General features: G+C 43.3%; 1 protein-coding gene across 2 annotated transcripts in view; it reads left to right on the forward strand.

Moving 5' to 3' along the window:
• Nucleotides 1-15796, forward strand: part of RHOT2 (ras homolog family member T2) — a 38446-nt gene that overhangs the window by 17326 nt on the left and 5324 nt on the right. For both annotated transcript variants that reach the window (XM_028705894.2, XM_077918401.1), the window contains exons 10-17: nt 3457-3565; nt 4584-4704; nt 11550-11634; nt 12535-12680; nt 12797-12897; nt 13970-14100; nt 14213-14293; nt 15562-15684. In XM_028705894.2, coding sequence (XP_028561727.2) covers nt 3457-3565; nt 4584-4704; nt 11550-11634; nt 12535-12680; nt 12797-12897; nt 13970-14100; nt 14213-14293; nt 15562-15684 — 897 coding nt within the window. The remainder of the gene's footprint in view (nt 1-3456; nt 3566-4583; nt 4705-11549; nt 11635-12534; nt 12681-12796; nt 12898-13969; nt 14101-14212; nt 14294-15561; nt 15685-15796) is intronic.

Below are 15796 nucleotides of genomic sequence, written 5' to 3' on the forward strand. Positions count from 1 at the left end.
GGGATTCCTTGAACCCCTGGACTTCCCTCCTCCTCAGTTTTCCACAGATACATTTTTAAATTTTAACCGCATCTAATTACATATATCCAACTTCAATTAAATCCTTATTTAATCCTTTACCTGTTAAAAATTACAGTCAACCCTATATCAATCTTACTAACATCTTTAAATCTTTACATTGTTCCTTAATGTGCTCTATAAATTTATACCATTCTTTTTAAAATTTACTGTCATCTTGGTGTCTGAGCTTCCCAGTTATTTTCACCATTTCAGCATAGTCCATCATTTTCACTATCCACTTGGTTGGTGTTTCCTCTTCCTTCCATCTCTGGGCAAAAAGCATTCTTGCAGCTGTCGTTGCATACATGTAAACAGTCTTTTTAAGTCCTTTGGTATTTCTTCTCCTGTGGTGACTATTAAAAAAGCTTCCATTTTTTTTACAAAAGTTTTCTTAAACATTTTTTTCAGTTCATTATATATCATTTCCCAGAATGCTCTAGCCTTCTTGCACATCCACCATATGTGGTAGAATGAGCGTTCATTCTCTTTACACTTCCAACATACGTTGGTAGTGTGGAAGTCAAATACCATCTGTACATCATTTTCATATAATTTTATTTCAATGTACAGCATGCTGTGAATTTCAAATCCTCCCTCTATAATCTTTCCCAATCTGATTGGTTTATGTAGACCATTGGCCTAATCCAGCAATCTCTTCTTATCACCCCCCCCCCTTTTTTTTTAACCTAAACAAGTTTCTCACCCATACAGGCACAATTAATATACCTTCCTATTTGGGGGCTGCAGTTGCCAAAGCCTCAGCAGCCAGGTGGGATAGCTGAATAAGAATGTATTTTGTCTGCCTCACTTACAAACTGTCCTTCATTACATTGCAATCCCGCGGCAATAAAATGGGTTAAAGGCAGGCTGTAATAAGTACATCAGAACACGAACAAGATAAAAAATAGGAAACAAATTAGAGCAGTTAATCATCAGGCTGAGGCCCGACACCAAGTTAAAGCAAAGAAATCAAAAAGCGCAGACGGTGAGCAATGCTACGCGTTCCTGATTGCACCTCCTTATGACAAGAGAAATTAGAATAAATTTTATGGACAGGAAGCATGACAATTCACATAAATCACATGATTGAGTTGCTGGATGTGTTTTAGTGCCAGGTATGCAGAGTCCTGTTTGCAGACAGCAGCTGATGCCCATCCTTTAAAATTTAGACCTTTAAGTTTTTGAAGTCTTTTGATCATAAGCCTCTTATTGCTCTGCTTGAAGTTTAACCAATCCAGCACTTTTCCAGTTCCCTTCATTTTCTCCACATCTATGTTCATTTTTCCTGCTATTCTATGGATTAAAACACCCACAAAATATATTTTTTAAAGTCACGTTAACTGTCACACTGTTTCTTTTCCTTGGTGAAAATTAAGTTTTGCATTCTCATCATTTCCTGCCACCGAAATTTGAAATTTTAGCATGGTCTAAGATCTTAAAGCAAGCCTTCTACTGCTTCCAGATTGTTTCTCTGGGCAGGGTTTTATTTGACAATGATTTCAGTTCACATAATCTGCCTCCTTGATTCTTGAGGCAGATTTTTAAAAAGAACCCCCAAATTTGGCAGAAGGTTATTGAAAGGTGTTTAATCACTTTGATGTGGAGGCTATGGAGCATAACTAGTACTTGTCCTACTCAGAGTAGACCTATTGAAATTAATGCACACAACTAACTTAGGTTCGCTAATTTCAGTGGGTGTATTCTAACTTAGTTGGATACAGCCCTATGGCCCAAATTTTACATCATTCTCTGCTGTTAGTGGACCTTGAAAGCCCTCAAGTATAGGCAGCTCCTACACTTTGGAACTCCCTGCCGATTGATATCAGGTGCCTTCACTGTACCCTTTTCGGTGCCTGCTTAAAACATTTTTATTTTGGCAAAACTATCCAGACTTGCTGAAGTTACATGTGTTTGGTTTCTTATTAGCTACTGATGGTTTTAATCAGCTTTTGTATATTTTAAAATACCTGTTTTTAATCAATAATTTTAATGTTTTGTTTTATATTTTTGTAAACCACTTAGTTTTTATGAACAAGCAGAATATAAATTTTGATAAATAAAAATGGCTTCCGGGCTAGACTTTTGATTGGTGAAGGACTCTATTTTTTTCTTAATTCGATTCAAGATAGCTCCAATACTGGATATTTTGTCAAGGGTCTGTGGCCAGCCATCCAGGTCTTCCTGACTTTGTGACCTACTCCAGCATTTGATCCCCATCCTACTTTGTCCTGGCTTTGCTGCAGATTTATCCTCTTGGGCATCAGCCTCAATGTTTCCCGTTCAAGAGGCAACAGAATTTGTTCTGCGCCCCCAGACATATGGGGAGGACAAATGTTGCTGATCCAGTTAATTTGCCATCAGGTTAAGTCCTGACTTCTTAGGAATTTATTCTGACAATCAGCCGCTGGCAATCAACAGTCTTGGTTGCATACAACTAAGTTATACACAGAGTAGACCCACTGAAATTCATGGCCATTGAATCATGTCCATTGTTTTCAGTGGGTCTGCTTTGAGCAGGAGTAGGATTGGCTAGTATTGCCAACAACCTGCTTTCCCCAACTGTATAACGTTGCAGACGTGAATTCCCCTGGTTCCTCTTCCATGAAGGAGGTGAGAGGAGGAAAATCACATTTTCCAGTCAATGGAAAAGGAACTGTAGTGTTTACCTGAGTTAGCAGCTCCATTCTTCTCGCAAGGTGAAAGCTTGAGTCAGCAGCTATTTGCACAAGGCTGTCAAATTTGGTTTCTTAGCTCCAGCTTTCCTGAAAGACCCAGATTCTAAAGCTTATATGCAAATTTGTGCATACTGGATAATTTAATTTTGGGTGGGGAGGCAAGCTGCAACAGCAGAGGGTTAGCAAGTCTCTTTTTTCTCAGTTTCTGAGATTTTACTGGGACCTGTATTGAATCTGCAATTGTTTTTATTGGGTTGTAGCCGGTGCTAGATCTACTCAGAGCAGACCCATTGAAATTAATGGGCATGAAGTCACTTGGGTCCATCAATTTCAGTGGGTCTACTCTTGAGTAAAAGGCAGTTGGCGGCAACCCATTGTGGTGGTGTTTTTACTGTTAAATCCTATTAGGATGTTTCTTTAGAAGTGAAATAGGATGTTTCTTTAGAAGTGAAATAAATAAATGCAATTGTCTTCCCAAAGGCTAGAAGTGCTGGCTTCCCCACCCCAAATGCTGTGATTCTAAAATCGTTGAATGTCAGATCCCATGAACTGACTTTACCTAACTTGGGATATTGTTGAATATAGGATGTAATAACCTTACAGTAGCTACTAAAGTGGTATGGTTCTTCCTTTTGGCTCCAGTGGAATAGGTTTAAAAATAAATAAACTGGAACTGCCTATTTTCCTGATTTGGCCCCCTCTTTCTTCTCTTGGGAGGTAGAAGTCCTGCTTCGGAAATCCTTTGGCACCCCAGGCTCTGGAAGATGTGAAAATGGTCGTCTGGAAAAACACAACAGACGGAGTCCAGGACAACGGACTGACCCTCAATGGTAACTCCAGCAGAAAACTTGCATGCCTGGCTCTGGGGATCATCTTAGAGCCCATCTCTGCGGATCAGAAAGAGGGACAGCAGCACTGCAGAGTTGCACAGATAGCCCAGGGGCATCCTTTGAAGCCAGGGCTGCTCAGCCAGTTTAGAGCACATATCCCAAGGGCAAAATTGATGTTGGCTTGAAACAGGCTGCAGGCAGTTGCTTTGCGTGTTTTCCTGCTTGAATGAGCTTTCATTTTAACAGAGCTTCCTTGTTCACTGCTGCAACTCTCTGCGTTCGTTTGATTCTGATTGAACAAGCTGGGGAACGATTTAGCAGTTGCGCCAGGAGAGGAAAAGTATCAGACAAGAGAACATGGGGAGTGCTTTTACTGCTACACATGGGAATAAATTGAACGACTGAGAAGGCAGGGAAGACTCATTGGGTTAACTCAGGGGGTGAGGAACCTTTTTCAGCCTGGGCAGCCTTTCCCTTCTGGACAGCCGTCTGGAAGCCACCTGCCAATAGTGGGCGGAGCCAGAGGTAAAAGTGGGCAGAGCAATAAGTCTGAATGTCACGTTTTGTCACACTGAGATTTCCATCCATTAATTAAATATTGTATAGGAGAGTTTGGGATTTAACTTGTCCAGAATCTCCTGTGCCAAGATCTTCTAGCTGGCAACTCCAGCTGCAGAAATCTCACTCATGGCCTAGTTGCGACCCTGTTACAGAGTGTGGGTCTGTCAATAGAAACAAAGGATATGTGGTGCCTATGATGGAAGCAGTTGGAAAAGTCAGATACAGTGTCCTAGACGAGGTCAGGGCAAACCAGTCAGAGGCACACGGTCTCACCTGTGTCATGTGACTTTCAGTGTGCACCAGGAAGAGGCACCCAGCAGCTGAATCTCGCGAAGATTCAGAGCTGCTGCCTGTGTGGTGCAAGATCACTACAGATCAGCTTTTCTGGCATCTCTGTTGCCATTGCCTGCTGATCATGCTATGCACTTGGGACCCAAAATCCTTTCCTCTCTTCCAGGCTTCCTTTTCCTCAATACGCTCTTCATCCAAAGGGGGCGTCATGAGACTACGTGGACCATTCTGCGTCGCTTTGGCTATGATGATGCCCTGGAGCTGACAGACGACTATCTCTGCCCGCCGTGCGTAAATTGTTGCCCTCTTGAATGTTAAGGGGAAGGAGAAAGAGGGGACCACTGACATATGGGACAATGGGAAGACATGATTCTGAACTCGCACACAGGAAGCTGCCTTATACTGAGTCAGACTATTGGTCCATCTGGCTCAGTATTGTCCACACTGGCTGGCAGCAACTCTCCAGGATTTGGGACAGGATACATTCCCAGCCCTACCTGGAAGTGCTGGGGATTGAACCTGAGACCTTCTGCATGTTGAGCAGGTGCTCATTCTGTGTTCACCCACCATGCTTGTTCCTTAGCATTTGCAAGTTTAGTTGCCATCTGGAAAGTCCTTTACTGGTTTCCATTCCTAAGTCTTGGTTTCCCCTCCTTTTGGGGTCAGTTCCAGCCATGGGTTTCAGAGAGTGGCCATTATTCACCTGTTGGGGAGGTATTACAGTGGTACTTCGGGTTAAGAACTTAATTATTTCTGGGACTTCCGGAGGCGGCGCGAAACGGCAATGGCGGTCCTCTTCAGCTGTTGAAGAGGGGCTCCGCGGAAAAGGGTCGTGCGCTGCGGCACAGCGACGACCCATTCAGAAAATCCACGGGTAGAGTGAGCCCGTGGCCGTGGGATTCGGCGGGCACCAGGAGCGACCTCGGAAACGCAGAAGGGACCCCGTAAGGGGCTCCGGAACGTGGAGGGGGTAGCGGTGCTGTGAATCCATCGCTCTTTCCGCGGAAGTGAAGCCGTGCGGCTGCTGCTGATGAGCGCTGACCTTTCTTCTTTGAACATTTGATTCGAAACAACATACTCGTGAGTAAGAAATTTGAGACTCTATTTGAACAGTAATTCGTGAATTTCGGCTGAAAGCGGGAGACGCTAAAAAGGAAGTCAGTCTTCCGTCTCTGTTTAAAGTGCTGAGCAAAGTCTTTCTAAAACGGAAGCGTTGAAAGGAGTTCAAAAGAACTTGGAATTTACCCTGCAAATTCGGACTTGATTGCTAAAAAGTTAAGGAAAAATTAAAACTGTATTATAAGTGGACAGAGACTGTGTTATTCCTCTTTATCTTTTGTGGATTACAAAGTTATGAGACCCAGCTCTCGGGCTGTCTGGATACAAAGTAACATCAGACTGTGGTGACTGTGTATAGGGATACAAAGTTTCATTGGGCTATTTTGCAAGTTACAAGAAAGGAACTGTTGCAAGCACCTTTGCAAGGAACTTTTACTCTCTGCAGTTTAAAGGGAATTTAGAGGGTTCCCCCCTCTGTTTTGGATTTTACTTTACTTGGGAACTTAATGGAAAATTTTCATCTTTCTCTCTAACCTCTGGGGTGCTCCCCCTGCTGGATTGTGGAATTATCAGTCTCTGAGAACTGCTGGTTGTTTTGGAATTTTTTATGTCTGGATGTTTACTTTTTGGATTGCTTTTCCCATGGGATTTACAATTTGACCTTGAAACATAGACAGCTGTGGAATGAGTGGTGCAGGAAAAACAAGGGCTGGCAAGAAAGCAAAACAAGCCGAACTAGTGCAATTAACTTTGCCTGTGCAGCAACGCAGGTCATCTGTTCCAATTGTGACAGGTTTGCAAGAAGGACAACTTAAACAGCCAGTTTTGGAGGATATGGCTGCAGGAGGGCTAGACCCTATCTCTAAAGAAATATTGGACCAACTGGCAGCTTTAAATAAGAAAGCTGATGAACAAGCGGCTAAATTTGACCAGGTGACAGCTACAATTAATAAATTGACAGACCAAGTTGCTCAAAATACACAGGCGATAGGAAATATTGAAAAGACTACAACAGAGAGTCGAAAATTAGCCGAGGAAGCAAGTGCAAAAGCAGACCAAAATAAAAAAAGGATAGAGGAACTAAGAGGAGAAGTAAGACCACTGAGCAGACAGGTTACTGAACAGCAGGCCTACCTGTCTATGGCGGAGCTGAAAAACAGAGAAAGCAATCTTAGGCTTAGAAATATCCCAGAATTAGAAAAGGAAGATCTGACCGGCTTTTTGACAGCAGAAATATCCAAGTTCTGGGGCTTGGCAGAAGAGAAGGACTTCAAAATTGTCACCGCCTTTAGACTGGGAAGAGTGGCTAAGAAGGATAAACCAAGAGACTGCTTGATCATATTGAGATCTAAGCAAGAAAAAGATAATATACTCGGCCTACACTTCAAAAATTCATTGGTGATACAGGGAAAGACAGCAGAAATCTTCAGAGATATACCAAAACAGTTGTTGGACTTAAGAATTACATATAAAGATCTGGCAAGATTACTGAGAAACAACACAATTCCTTACAGGTGGGAATTCCCCCAAGGACTATCTTTTACCTGGAAAGAGAAGAAGGTAAGAATTAGAACAGCAGAGGAGCAAGAAAAGTTCCTGAACGACCACGGGGAGGACCTTCGGAAAGGAACAGCAGGTACTTGGCCACCCCCCCCCCCCCGCCTGGTGAAAAAGACCCACCTCCAGGAATAGACGACAAGGGAGACAACCCTATTGGCTGACAAACTGATCCAGGATGTCTCTGCAGCTCTTCAGTTGGAACATTCATGGTGCAAATTCCCCCGAAAAAAGGAAAAGGATTTTTCATATATTGAGGAAAGAACAACTAGACGTCATTTGTCTTCAAGAAACTCACGTGACCAGGCTCCACAGAAGAGTATTAATTAACAAGAGACTAGGCCAAGAATTTATTTCATCAGACAAAGTAAAGAAAAGAGGAGTAGTGATATATGCAAAGGAGAGCCTAGCACCAAAATTTGTGTTCAAAGATGAACAAGGAAGAATTCTGGCGATTGAAATACAATCACAAGGAGAAAAATTTCTGATAGTAGGAATTTATGCACCGAACGAGGGGAAATCGGAATTTTACAAGAAGCTGCATGAGATAATGCTGGACCATGTTGACTATAATAACATCATCCTGATGGGAGATATGAATGGGGTTGTCTCCACACACATGGATAAGTCACAAAACCAAAACTTGACTAAAGATGGCAGACTACCAAAGACTTTTTTTGAACTTACAGACAATATGGACTTGATTGACATTTGGAGGATAAAGAACCCTCTAGGTAAAGAGGGAACATTCTTTTCTGAGGCCCACCTATCTTGGACACGAATCGACCAAATCTGGATATCTAGAGGACTGGCACCTAAGACTAAAAAAATAGAGATCTGCCCCAAAACTTGCTCCGACCATAACGCCTTGAAAATAGACTTGAGACTTACACCAGCTGGATCCTTCAGATGGAGAATGAATGACTCTTTGTTCAGAGATCAGGAGATTGTAAAGAAGGCCCAAAAAATGATGAAAGACTATTTTGAAATAAATTTGAACACTTCGGTGGAAAAGAAAACAATCTGGGACGCAAGTAAAGCTGTTATGAGAGGGTTCCTGATACAACAGAATACTATTAGGAAAAAACTCTGGAATGGTAAAAAGGACAAGATTTTGGAAAAGATAAAGGACGGAGAGAGAAGGTTGAGACTTAATCCAAAATCAAAAGAAGTTTTAAGAGAAATAAAATTCCACCAAGCACAATATGCGAAACTGATAAATCAAGAAGTTGAATGGAAAATTAAACAGATGAGACAAAGATCATTTGAATCAGCAAATAAATGTGGGAAGCTGCTTTCATGGCAGCTGAAAAGGAGACAAAAATTGAACTTTGTTACCAATCTAGAGGTTGAAGGAGAATGTATTCAGAAACCAGAAGAAATTAGAAAGTGTTTCCAGAGATATTTCAAAAAATTATTCACTCAAGGACCCCAAGTGGAGACTGAGATAAATAAATTTTTAAAAAGCTACGGCCTGGAAAAACTAACACAAGATAAACAAACAGCCCTGAATTATAAAATAACACAACAGGAAATTGAAAGTTCCATTCAGAACATGCAATTAGGCAAATCCCCGGGCCCAGATGGACTTACCTCCAAGTATTATAAGACATTGAAGGAATATTTGACTCAACCATTGATGGAGGTATGCAACCAAATTATGGAGGGGAAGGGGGCACCAGAATCGTGGAAAGAGGCATTCATTACTTTGATACCAAAATTGGAATCTGAAAAGACTCAACTTAAGAACTATCGTCCTATCTCACTCCTAAACGTGGATTACAAGATTTTTGCTGATATTTTGGCAAACAGATTGAAAAAAGTTTTAAACGAAGTAATTCATAAAGACCAAGCAGGCTTCCTCCCTGGCAGGCATTTGTCTGACAACACTAGGAACATTGTGGATGTCCTGGAACTACTACAGACAAACTTGAATACGAAAGCAGTTTTGATATTTATAGATGCGGAGAAGGCCTTTGACAACATATCTTGGAAATTTATGAAGAAAAATTTGGAAGGGATGGGAGTGGGAAGGGCGTTCCAAAACGGTATTGAAGCAATCTATTCAGAACAAAAAGCTAAATTGATAGTAAACAATGTGGTGACAGAGGAGTTTAAAATTGAAAAAGGAACACGACAGGGGTGCCCCCTATCACCCTTGTTATTTATTTCTGTTCTGGAGGTTTTGCTGAACTTGATTAGGAAGGACCAGCGGGTGGAAGGAATACAGGTCGGAGGAAAACAATATAAACTGAAGGCCTTTGCAGATGATTTGGTTTTGACACTACAGGAGCCAGAACCCAGTACAAAAAGAGCGGGATTCAAGTTAAATAAACAAAAAACTAAGGTCCTGGCGAAAAACTTGACACCTTTAGAAATAGAGGGGTTCCAGAAGGAAACGGAACTAAATGTGGTTAAAAAAGTGAAATACCTGGGGGTTAATTTGACTGGGAAAAATTTGAATTTGTTTAAAGATAATTATGAAAAATGTTGGTCTGAAATTAAAAAGGACCTAGAAATCTGGTCAAGACTGAAACTTTCCTTGTTGGGAAGAATCGCAGCAGTTAAGATGAATGTATTGCCAAGAATGTTGTTTCTGTTTCAGGCCCTGCAGATCGTGGACAGGGTGGAGTGTTTTGGAAAGTGGCAGAGGGACATTATGAAGTTTGTCTGGCAGGGCAAAAAGCCCCGAATAAAATTTAAAATACTAACAGATGCGAAGGAAAGAGGGGGATTTGCCCTGCCGGACTTAAGGCTGTATTATGAAGCTGCATCCTTCTGCTGGATGAAAGATTGGTTCTTGCTAGAAAACACTGATGTCCTAGATCTGGAAGGATTTAACAATGCTTTTGGGTGGCATGCATATTTGTGGTACGACAAGGTAAAGTCTCATAAGTTATTTAAAAACCATATTGTCAGGAAATCTTTGTTTAATGTCTAGATTAAATACAAGGACTTACTCGAAAACAAGACTCCGAGGTGGCTGTCACCGATGGAGGCTAAGGCCACAAAAATACTTAATATGGGGGGTGGCTGGGCAAAATACTGTGAAATAATAGAAAAAGTGGGTGACACTTGGAGGTTGCAGAGTTTTGAAAAATTGAAAGGAAAGGTGCGAGACTGGTTTCATTACGCCCAAATTTTAGAGATCTTTAAAAAGGACAAAAAAATTGGTTTCCAGGTGGAAAAATCAAAATTAGAGTCAGAACTACTTGAACCTAAGACGAAAGTGCTTTCAAGAATGTATAACTTGTTGCTTAAATGGAATACTCAAGACGAGACAGTTAAATCAGCCATGATAAAATGGGCACAAGATATTGGGTACAACATTATGTTTGAAGACTGGGAAAGGTTATGGACCACCGGTATGAAATTCACGGCATGTAGTGCCTTAAAAGAAAACATTATGAAAATGATGTACAGGTGGTACATGACCCCAGTCAAACTTGCAAAGATATATCATTTGTCTGACAATAAATGTTGGAAATGTAAGGAAGCTGAAGGAACATTCTTTCACCTTTGGTGGACATGCCCGAGGGTGAAGGCTTTTTGGGAAATGATTTATAATGAGTTGAAAAAGGTATTTAAGTATACCTTTCATAAGAAACCAGAAGCCTTCCTCCTGGGCATTGTGGGCCAGAGAGTGCTAAAGAAAGATAGAACTTTCTTTTTATATGCAACTACAGCAGCAAGAATCCTTATAGCCAAATACTGGAAGGCACAGGAGTTACCCACACTGGAAGAGTGGCACACGCAACTGATGGACTACATGGAATTGGCTGAAATGACTGGCAGAATCCGAGACCTGGGAGAAGAGGCAGTGGAAGAGGACTGGAAAAAATTTAAGGACTATTTACAAAAACATTTTAAGTTATATGAATGTTGAGAATTTGCTAAATTTTGAGAAAAACATGCTTCAGTATTGAGATTCGGAAATGAATGAAACTAAGTTATGACTGAGAAAAGCTTAACTTTCAGAGTAAATATTTAGATGAAAATACAAAAACACATGAAACAAGGTATTAATTTGCTGTTGATTTTTATTGTAAAGAATGCAGGGATGGAAGATGTGGGGAAGTCCAGTTGATGATGGAAAAAAAAGATTTGGAAAAGTGTATTTTTTTTTGTTTTTTTTTCATTTTGTAAAAAAAAAAAAAAGCTTTTGTTGTGTTATCGACGATGCATTGACGTTGTACTTTGACCCTGGAAAACAAAGCAATAAAAATATATAAAAAAAATAATAATTATTATTTCTGGAGGTCTGTTCTTAACCTGAAACTGTTCTTAACCTGAAGTACCACTTTAGCTAATAGGGCCTTCTGCTGCTGCCACGCCACCACCGCATGATTTCTGTTCTCATCCTGAAGCAAAGTTCTTAACCTGAGGTACTATTTCTGGGTTAGTGGAGTCTGTAACCTGAAGCGTCTGTAACCCGAGGTACCACTGTACTTGGTTTTTAAAAGTCCCAGGCTTCTTGAGGACCTGCCTTGACCAGTGCTGCCCTCCTTTCTTTCAGGATCCGGGTGCCTCATGACAGCTCCACGGAGCTGAATCACTTTGGTTACCAGTTCCTGCAGAAGATGTTTGAGAAGCATGACAAGGTGAGCTGCACAGAAGCACACACGCCTTGGTTGTGCAGAACAGTGCTGCTGCCAGTGCCACACCCCCCCCCCAGGGGTTGCAGTTCTTTGATCTCCGCTGCATGATTGCCATTGGCACTCGAGTCGCGTCTGGCTGTATTGTGCCCTGCTTTCCCCTAAATAGGCTTGTAGGCCATTCCAGAGTTGAGCAAAGGGATGTCACTTGAACAACAGCAGTGCCCAAACATTCCCACCCACCCTGCAGACCACTTGGACATAGCTGGTGGTCTTGACCAGTGGTCGTGGCGGGCCATTAAATGATTTTTCCCTGGCTTCTGTAGCGATCATATTGTGCTATGCTAGATGCTGTATTGATTGTGTTTCTATATTGCTTATTTTCGTAAAATCGTAGAACTGTAGAGTTGGAAGGGACCCCAAGGGTCATCTAGTCCAACCCCCTGCAATGCAGGAATCACAGCTAAAGAATCCCTGACAAATGGCCATCCAACCTCTGTTTAAAAACCTCCAGTGAAGGAGAGTCCATCCCCTTCTGAAGTACAGGCAGTGACCAATCTGACGTGTCTAAAATGGTTGCCGCCTGTAGTCCATTTCACTGCTGAACAGCTCTTACTGCTTACAGCTGTTACAACTCTCTTATCTCTTACATATTGTACTTCATTGTATCACAATTTGCATTCTGTAGAATTCAGATCGCAATGCAATATTAGAAATTGAAGGAGTAATTAAAAAAACCTGCAATTTAAAATCAATGTGAATATTTAACACGGACATTTCAGAGACCGCCTGTTTGAATCTTGCTAACCACGCATGGTCCCACCCTGTGTGACAATGGGTAGACTTCCATTTGATGGAGAGCTGCTACTCAGGTGCCCATTTCTTTCTTCCCTTCCGTGTCTCTAGGATGGTGATGGAGCCCTCTCTCCCGCCGAGCTGCACAGCTTCTTTAGTGTATTCCCCTACATGCCCTGGGGGCCTGAGCTCTACCACACGGTATGCACCACTGATAAAGGCCTGCTTTCCCTGCATGGATTCCTCTGCCAGTGGACGTAAGCGCAGCCCTTCTCTGCCTCCTCCCTCAATCACCCTGTCCGCTTCACACGCAGCGGGCCCTCCCAGCCATCCCAGTAATGGGCAACCTCCTCTCTCTTTGGATTTCCCCTAGGCTGGTTGCCTACCTGGATGTCCATCGCTGCCTGGAGCACCTGGCTTACCTTGGCTACCCCATCTTCTCTGAGCAGGACTCTCAGATCCACGCCATCACAGGTGGGCCCCACTCCTGCTTCAGTGCCCCTTGGAATCGGGAGGAGAGGGGACTCCTCTGTCCTGGCACAGCTATTGCCCTTTCTGCTTGCTGCCCTCCTCTGTCGAGAGCTATCGAGCACCTGCTTCCATGTTGAATGGAGAATGAGCCTGAGCATTGTGGGTTTTCTGTCCCCTCCAATGGTTATGAAGGGCGGTGGAAGCGGCTGCATTTCAGTGTTGCCTTTGTAGAACTCGGCAGGGAGGAGGTGGGAACGAAACCAGAATTAGTTGGCTCCGCCTGCGATTGGCTCTGGATCTGCCTACCGTTGCGCGCCCGCCCCCCCCCCCCCCCGCCTTCCACCCCACCAGTCCCAATGGGCATCAGCTCCCAGTGATCAATGGATAATAATAATAATAATTTATTATTTGTACCCCGCCCATCTGGCTGGGTCTCCCCAGCCACTCTGGGCGGCTTCCAACAAAGACCAAAAATACACTAAAATGTCACACATTAAAAACTTCCCTGAACAGGGCTGCCTTCAGATGTCTTCTGAATGACCGGTAGTTGTTTATCTCTTTGACATCTGATGGGAGGGCGTTCCACAAGGCGGGCGCCACTACCGAGAAGGCTCTCTGCCTGGTTGCCTGTAACTTGGCTTTTCGCAGTGAGGGAACCGCCAGAAGGCCCTCGGCACTGGACCTCAGTGTCCAGGCTGAACGATGGGGGTGGAGATGCTCCTTCAGGTATACTGGGCCGAGGCCATTTAGGGCTTTAAAGGTCAACACCAACACTTTGAATTGTGCTCGGAAACATACTGGGAGCCAATGTAGGTCTTTCAAGACCGGTGTTATGTGGTCTCGGCGGCCGCCCCCAGTCACCATTCTAGCTGCCGCATTCTGGATTAGTTGTATTTTCCAGGTCACCTTCAAAGGTAGCCCCACGTAGAGCGCCTTGCAGTAGCATTGCACCCATAAAATCATAGCTGCCTCCTGTCCAGCAAAGACAACACTTGCTTGGAGGCTGTGTCCCCAGCAGCAGGAAAGAAGGGAAGGCTTCATCCTTTCACCCAGCCCCTCTTTTCTTCTGCTCCAGTTACACGGGAGAAAAGGATTGACTTGGAGAAGGGCCAGACACATCGGAATGTTTTCCTGTGCAAAGTGATTGGATCCCGAGGTGCTGGCAAATCTGCATTCCTGCAAGCCTTCCTTGGGAAGAACTTGGCTGTGAGTCTAGAAGTCTCTCTTCTTGTCCTCTGCTGCCTGTTCTTTCCTGAGTGATGAACCTGTGGGTAATAAATAAAATACAAATAACCCCTGCTCCTCCTTCCTTTTCCAGGCCCAAAGGGAATCCGAGGGGAAGGAGTCCTTCTATTCCATTAACACAGTGCAAGTCAATGGGCAGGAAAAGCATCTGATAGTAAGTTTGCTCAGTTACAGTGATCTTAAGTCCTAAATACGGAAGTAAATTTTTAGTCAATTGACATAAAAATGTCAACGCTTCTTTTCCCCGCCTTTAACCTAAGAGACTTAGGTACATCATCATTCACATATCCATACACACAAACATCACTTCTGTGGCGATTCTCTCTCTGTGACACTTGGGGAACGTCTGATCCATGGGCCGGTCTTGGCCAGCTAGATGTTCCAATTTGGCCCATTTTCTCAAAACCATGCCCACCTGGGTCAGCGACATCAGCTGGTGGGTGGGGTGGGTGTGAGGTTCAACTGCAGTGGCTGTTCACACCAGTTCCCTGCAGCCAGTGCAGCAACATTTAATCTCCTGCCCATCAACTAAGGGGAGAGTGGGGTGTTAAATCCTGCGTGGTGTGGCTGCTTAAGCCAGTATGTTCCACTTACCTCTCATATTTGGCCCGTAGGGCCTTATGCTGATAAGGATCTGGCCTGTGGCGCCAAAAAGGTTGCCTACCCCTAGCTCTGTGATACAAAGTGGGTTTGCCCATCTGGACCAGAGAGGGCTGTTGATAGCCGTTTCTTGAATTACTGTTTCTAAGGAGGTCTATATATAGTACACCACTTTTGAAAGAAAGGGGGGGGGGGGTCCCAGAACAGGTTGATGGTATTACTTCCAATGTTTTCTCTTAAATGTGGGCGGGGGGGGGGCATGTCAATTTTGATACCCAGAGTAGCTCTTCAGAGAGCACAGTGAGTCGTCTGGGAGCAGCTAATGTGGCAGGCACAGATCTGACCAGGAACCAGGGACTTCTGGTAGACTCTCATCCATGCAGAAGCAGGTTGTGAGTGCAGTAAATAAAATACTTTGCCCTTGGCTCCTGCTAACTATTTTTAAAATATATATACTTTACCATATTCATAGCTATTATAATTATTTATTGTCATTAATGTATATGGCATTTTAACAAGTGACATAGAAAACAGGTCCCTGCCCCAAGGAGCTTCCAGTCTACATTCTAGTGTGGGGGAGAGAGAGAAGTAGGGGGGAAATGATAGGGGCAGCAGAAGCTGGAAGAACATTGCCTATTCATCATTAAGTGTACAAGTTGCCTGTGCATCTGTTACCTGAAGTCTGTGTGTTTCTTTTGGTAAGAAGAATGAACAATGCCATTCCTTGTTCAGAAGAAGCGACATGAGAGATATTTTTTAAGTTAAAAGAAAGACTGTCCTGAAATGCTTCAGATATACTTTCCTCCCTGTATTTCTTGCCAGCTGCACGAGATTAATGTGGAGACAGAGTTTGCGAAGGCGTCTGATGCAGCTTGCGACGTTGCCTGCTTATTGTACGATGTGACAGACCACAAGTCTTTCAACTATTGTGCCAGCATTTATAAGGTACTCCTTCCCTTGTCCCTGCTCCCCCCTTGGATGAGGAGCAGCTGTTCAGACTGACGGCTAGCAGTGCAAATCCTAACTGTGTCTCCTCAGAAAGTAAGTCCTATTGAAT

This window comes from Podarcis muralis, chromosome 14 (assembly GCF_964188315.1).
Source record: "Podarcis muralis chromosome 14, rPodMur119.hap1.1, whole genome shotgun sequence".
NCBI lineage: Eukaryota > Metazoa > Chordata > Lepidosauria > Squamata > Lacertidae > Podarcis > Podarcis muralis.